Source organism: Oreochromis aureus, linkage group 14, assembly GCF_013358895.1.
Source record: "Oreochromis aureus strain Israel breed Guangdong linkage group 14, ZZ_aureus, whole genome shotgun sequence".
Classification (NCBI taxonomy): Eukaryota; Metazoa; Chordata; class Actinopteri; order Cichliformes; family Cichlidae; genus Oreochromis; species Oreochromis aureus.
In genome coordinates this window covers 1,333,125-1,339,886 of record NC_052955.1, presented here as the reverse complement: position 1 = coordinate 1,339,886, position 6,762 = coordinate 1,333,125, and the positions used below count along the sequence as shown (strand labels likewise).

Below are 6,762 nucleotides of genomic sequence, written 5' to 3'. Positions count from 1 at the left end.
GGATCTTGGGGTGGGCACGCTACACGGATTCCAAATTACCATCAGGGTGTACACCTCACCCCTGGCGCTCGTTGCCCACCTCTCAATTTTAAATACACGTAGACATTGAGGGCTAGCAGGAGGGGCTATACGCTTAGCTGCTGCTCTGGCAGGTAGCTCCATGCCCTCCTGGGTTTTAAATGCACCTTAGAACACACATACATCAACACTACATATGAGCGGGTGGAGGGAGGTTTGAGTCTTCCTACACCCCGCTCTCTCTGCGGCCTGCTGGAGCGGGGGCTAGGAGGAGGAGTTGGCCGTCCGACTGGGGTCTGGAATGTGGGGCCTCCCTGCTGCTGCGGAGTCGGGCAGTCTGCTTCTCCCACCGCAGGGGAAAAGGGTAACACCACCTGGGTCTGGGCGCAGTTTCCCCTCCAGGGGCAAGGGTACCTAGACCCGGGTTTAGAGTACGCTTGGGGAGTGTGATTGTGTGTACAGTGTCTCTCTATGTCTGTCTCCACGTTGGGTGAGTGTTGAGTAATTGTATATGAGAGCATGAGGGTGGGAATGGATGTTTGTATCTGTGTGTGCCTGTTTGTCTGTGTCTATATGTCAGGTTGGGTATCAGACGCCACCTCTCTGGGGACATCTCAGGCCCTCCAAGGTTTGAGGCCCATCTCCCTCCACCACTTCCCCTGCCGGTGGCAGACGCCTTCAGACATCGGTGCGTTGGTGGTTCTTTGTGTCCGGGGTGGGCGCCCAGTTACCCACCGGCTCACTCCTTGGCGGCTGCTTATCGGGGCCTGGAGCCTGGGGCTCGCTCGGGCCACTGGGATGGGTGCCCTTGGCCTCTCGGCCCGGGCCTCGGTCACTCAGGCACAGCTGGCTGCCGGGCGGAGCTCACGGGCACGTCACTGCAACCCCCGGCTTCTGCTCCGCTGGCTGCTGAGTGACCCCTCATCTGGGACTCTCCTCAGCTCTTTCTGGGATAGTGGCGCTGCTGCCCCTCTGTTGGTCTTCCTTGGTCTCTTGTGTTCTGGGGGCCTCTGGATGTCTGGAGTTTTGATCTCCTCCATACCTGCTTCATGCCCTGGAGGACGGGCAGTGGCCCCCACACCCTCTAGCAGATCATTACATGAAGGAACCTTTTAAAACAAGCTGCGTTCATGCTCACAGGTGTACACACGGGTGATCACACACACAAACTACACCCTTTTTGGCTCCTACCTCAAAGCACACTGTGCGCTGTCGATCTCACGTGCTGCACAATAATGTTTAATATTTAGTATTTACTGTCATATTCCCATATATCATTGTGATGTTGTTTATTACTCTCGTTTTCTTCTGCTTGCTTTCTTTTTCTTTCTCAACAGGTGATCCAGGTGATCGATATATGTATTTTTGTCTGCTTATTCTGTTGGTTTTGGTTTTGCCCTTTTTCCCCGTCCCTCTTCTCAGCTGTTTTTCTTTCCTCTTTCTTTCTCCCCTTTCTTTCCACCAGTCAAGTCTGTCCCGTATTCAGCAAGTGAAAATAAAATAAACAATAAAGGTGAATCAAATGGACCATTACGGCAAGGCTGGGATGGTCCATTTAGTAAAGTAAATCCGTTGGGCATCTTTCTTCGCCTTTAGACAATAATTCTGATGGCAAAAGAACCAAACGGGACAGGTTAAAAAAAAAAAAAAAAAAAAAAAAAAAAAAGGAAGAAGGAACACGAGAAGCTGGAGAAATACCAAGGGCTCAGAGAAGAGCTCGAGAGGATGTGGAGGGTGAAGGTAACGGTGGTCCCCGTGGTAATCGGAGCACTAGGTGCGGTGACTCCCAAGCTAGGCGAGTGGCTCCAGCAGATCCCGGGAACAACATTGGAGATCTCTGTCCAGAAGAGCACAGTCCTGGGAACAGCTAAGATATCTGGGAGGACCCTCAAGCTCCCAGGCCTCTGGTAGAGGACCCGAGCTTGAAGGATTGACTGCCCACAGGGGCGAGATGGGTGTTTTCTGGTTTTTATATATATGTAACATACATATATATATGTATATATATATATATATATATATATATATATATATATATATATATATATATATATATATATATATATATATATATATATATATATATATGTAAATATATATATTTATATATTAGTGCTGTCAAAATGAATCCTCCATCACAGTCAACGCGATTAAAATTTTTAACACATTAACGTATCTGGAGTGCAGAATGACTCAAAATCCCTGACATGTCTCTGTCAGCCCATTTTGGGCAGTTTGTCCAAGTAGAATTACGTTCGCACATGCGTAAGTGGGCAGTTGATCTGGTAGTGACAGACAGGAGAACAAATCAACTTAATATTAAACATGATAAATGCACATTGCCGCTGTCGATGGAGAATTTGAGAATTAAAATAATAATAAGACGGAACAGTCGACCAACATAAAGTATTATGCACATTGTGCAAGAAGGAATTTTCTTTTCACCAAAGCACTTCCAGCTTAAAATATCACATTGACGCGAAGCATACATTAGTCAAGGATGCTGCTAGGACTTTGGCTAACGCGTCACCCAGCTTGTGACAAACCACTCACGGAGCATCGGGGGCTTAGTAAGTCTACCTCGAACATATTGACTGACAAAATGGCCAAGTGGATTGCAACAAACTGCAAACCTAGACCCATATCGTTGAGAACACACGCTTTACACAGCTTTGGTTCCTCGTTTCAGGGACTTGAAGCCTCCCCAAGAGTGACAGAGAGAGTGGATAAATGTTTACAGAGTTTTTTGTTAACATGAATGTTCAAGATGTTCAATAAACATGTTCAGTGCGTATATTTTCCCTTTTTTCTTGAGTCATTCATTCATTTTAATACAGAATAAAAATGAATATTTAATCATGATTAATCAAAATTAATCCACAGTGTGAATCTGATTAAAAATTTTAATTGTTTGACAGCACTAATATATATTATATATGAGTGTATACTTACCTGTTAATATATAGGGGTTTTTTTTTAAAAAAAAGTTGTATTTCACAGGAGAGAGCCTGTGTAAAAAGACTGAAGAAAACTATTCCAATTCTCTTTGAATTTAAGCATACATTCTTTGTGTTTATTCTACAGTTACTTCATTATAGTACATAAATGTCCATTACATATAAAGTTGAAAAAAATGTAATTGCAACCAGGCTCTTGATCAAGTAACTGCGATTACTTAATTTTTTTAAAATCTGTTGGCAGCACAAGTTATTATGCTTATCTGTAAATAATGAATATCTGTAACCACCTAAACGGTGGGCTTTTGCTAGTATTAACAATTCATATTCATCATATTGTTAAAAAGATATATATTTTCAAAGGTACTCTGTACATCTCTGGACATGGACATATTGCAAAATTGAGTCGTTTGATTTACTTTAAAGCTCATACCAATCACTCTGAAACACAACCAGGTTAAAATGACCAACAGCTGAGTGGTTCTTAAGAAAAGTTCAGATTTTCAGTGTTTTCAGGATGTGCTGTCGGATCTCGGTAGTTCTGATGCCGTAGATGATCGGGTTGAAAAAGCTTGGAAACAACAGGTACATTATGCTGAAGAAAATCCTAATGGCTGTAGGGAGACTGTTTCTTATTCGATATGACAGGAAAGCTGTAAGTATGATGGTCAGACTAACAGTCATGACCACAATGTGTGTAACACAGGTGTGAAGAGCTTTGGCACTTGACTTTCCTGAGCTCAACACAGAGCTGAATATGACTGTGTAAGAGGCAGTGATGAGGAAGAAGTCAGTCACGGGGACAGAGAAGACTGTGATCAACCCCACCAGGCTGTTAATGATGGTGCTTCCACAGGCCAACTCCACCAAGGCCATGTGCTCACAGAAGCAGTGGTTTATCACATTTCTCAGACAGAATGGCAATTTTCCAGCCAGAATAACCACCACCAAGACAACAAACATATTTCTGATGAAAAGTGGGATCACAAATTTAAGAAATTTTGCCAAAGCCATTTGTTCTTGATAGTAGAGTGGTGTGCAGATGGCAAAGTAACGATCCAGAGCCATCCACAGCAGCAGAGTGGACTGAAAGGCTCCTAACAAGTGAACGAAATACATCTGAACAAGGCAGGCACCCAAAGAGATCCCCCTCCAGTCAAACAGGAAGCTCAGCAGCATGTGGGGAACAAAGAATACAGGGAGGCTGAGGTCAATGCATGCCATGCTGGCAATCAGGATGTACATCGGCGAGTGGAGGCTTCTCTGTGAAACGATCACGTACACCAGCAGGGAGTTAGCAAACAGTGACACAACAAACATTAAGGAGAACGGGATGAAGAGGAACGGCCTCAGCTCTCCGAGTTCACCAAAGCCAACCAGGAAGAAATATTTGTGTGAGGAGATGTTCTCCTTCACTGGCTCCATCTCCATCTCCTCCTAAACCTTGTAGTTTTTAGCTGGATCAGGCTGAAATGAGACACAAAATCAAATAATTCACAATGTTTTAATACAAATTGAAAGAATTGATAAAGACAGATGGAGACACAGACACAGAGTCTGTGTTCTGTTGACACTGCAACCTTCTGGGGTTGGCTAACTGAAGGGTAACCACTTTTTATAGAATACAGCTTGTAGTTTCTCTTTGCAGCATAAAAAGGATTTGTTTAACAGCACTCAGTAGACTGACCAATACTCAGAGCAATGGGAAAGTAGAAACTCTCACTCACAGATAAGAGGAAGTTCGTTAAGCTCTTTAGAAACAACGGAGGAACCACAGTCCCAACGCTGCCATGAACTACAAACTGCTGCAACACCAGTGTCACTGTTTAGGCCTCTTGCATGAAAGTGTGATACATACAACAGTCGTCTTTACACACATTGATATCTTCTAAACAGAGAGGGTGTGCCATGTTTTATGTGTGTGTCCACTGATATTTGTCAAACCGTCCACAGAATTCTCAAATCCATGAATGTGGCTCAAGGACCATCTACAATGAACAAAAAGTTAAAGCTGTTTCTGTGTGTCAGATACTTCTTGAATCAAGTAGCTCCTTCACCATTTTCACATGGACTCTTTTCTTATTCAGAATTATGTACATAAACTTTATCCATGAGATAAATATTGGAAGCTGAACCTACAGATGTTAAAGGATTAATGAAATCAAGCAGGAAAAAGCTTCATTACACAGCTGTACGATTTCCACCTCACTCTTTCCTTACTCTGTAGTCAGTGTTTTTCACATTATAATTCAACTTGCGGTTCAGACTCTCAGCTATTTCATGTCAGTGGAGCCCTCCCTCCCCTCTTCACTTCTCACCATTCTTGTAGGTCTTTTTCAACCTCGCCTTTGACTCAAAGGTCAACTTTAGTATGTTTAATATTCAAATAACAACAGTTAGCAAGCGCCAAATATCTGATAAACAGGAGACCCAGACGGTGTGCTTTCCACTGCATGGAAAGTTTGAACCGGCTCACCATCACCTGTTAGTGAAAAACACACGAGCAGCACAAATGAGCACAGCAAACAAACCTCACTCACAGCCGAGGCAGCTCATCTGTCCTCTCAGAGTTCTCAGGGTTCACATTGAAGACGACACTGAAAGCACACTCAGATCAATCACAGGGTTCAGTGAAAAACCAGCCGGTTCCTCAGTCAGGTTCAGTGGTTTAGTTTTCTAGAGAGGACAGTCAGTAGAAATATTAGAGTACGGGAACTCTCTGCTGCATATAATGAAGAATGAAGATCTTTATGAAACATTATTTATAAAGAGTCAGAGGTTACCTAATTGTCCCTGAATGGAAATACATGAGCAGGTTTTACTTTCTGACTGTGTGTCTTGATTGCAGGCTGATGGTGTCAAACCCTGATCCACCTCCATCCATTCCTCCATTCACCTGTCCCTGCTGAGCTGACTGAGCACTTTAATACTCTCCATCTGACGCAACCACTTTGAAAGCCTGTTGGTGTGTGTAACGCGTTAAAGGGCTGGTGTGCCTGAGTGTTGCTTAATGGGTAATAAGCTAATCAGAAGTGAGCTCGACTAGCAAGCCTAAGTGTGTTAATAAAACACAAACAACAGAAGTAGACCTAAAAAAATGTATATATTATGGTAATGTTAACGTTATATATATATATAAAAAAAAAAAAATTCCCAGCTCGCCCCTGTGGGCGGTCAAACCTTCAAGCTCGGGTCCTCTACCGAAGGCCTGGGAGCTTGAGGGTCCTGCGCAATATGTTAGCTGTTCCTAGGACTGCGCTCTTCTGGACGGAGATCTCCGATGTTGTTCCCGGGATCTGCTGGAGCCACTCGCCTAGCTTGGGAGTCACCGCACCTAGTGCTCCGATTACCACGGGGACCACCGTTACCTTCACTCTCCACATCCTCTCGAGCTCTTCTCTGAGCCCTTGGTATTTCTCCAGCTTCTCGTGTTCCTTCTTTCTGATGTTGCTGTCATTCGGGACCGCTACATCGATCACTACTGACCGCCTTCTTCTGTTTGTCTACCACCACTATGTCCGGTTGGTTAGCCACCACCATTTTGTCCGTCTGTATCTGGAAGTCCCACAGGATCTTAGCTCGGTCATTCTCCATCACCTCTGAGGGTGTCTCCCATTTTGACCTCGGAACTTCCAGGTTATACTCGCCACAGATGTTCCTGTACACTATGCCGGCCACTTGGTTATGGCGCTCCATGTATGCCTTGCCTGCTAGCATCTTGCACCCTGCTGTTATGTGCTGGGTTGTCTCTGGGGCATCTTTACACAGCCTGCACCTGGGGTCTTGC

The 6,762-nt window shown here is 44.3% G+C and overlaps 1 protein-coding gene across 1 annotated transcript; it reads right to left on the bottom strand.

Moving 5' to 3' along the window:
* Positions 1-3,470: 3,470 nt before the first annotated feature.
* On the bottom strand, positions 3,471-4,406 carry LOC120432794 (olfactory receptor 52K1-like). The gene has a single exon (XM_039597989.1). The coding sequence runs from the start codon at positions 4,404-4,406 to the stop codon at positions 3,471-3,473; it is 936 nt and encodes a 311-aa protein (XP_039453923.1).
* Between the last annotated feature and the right edge of the window lie 2,356 nt (positions 4,407-6,762).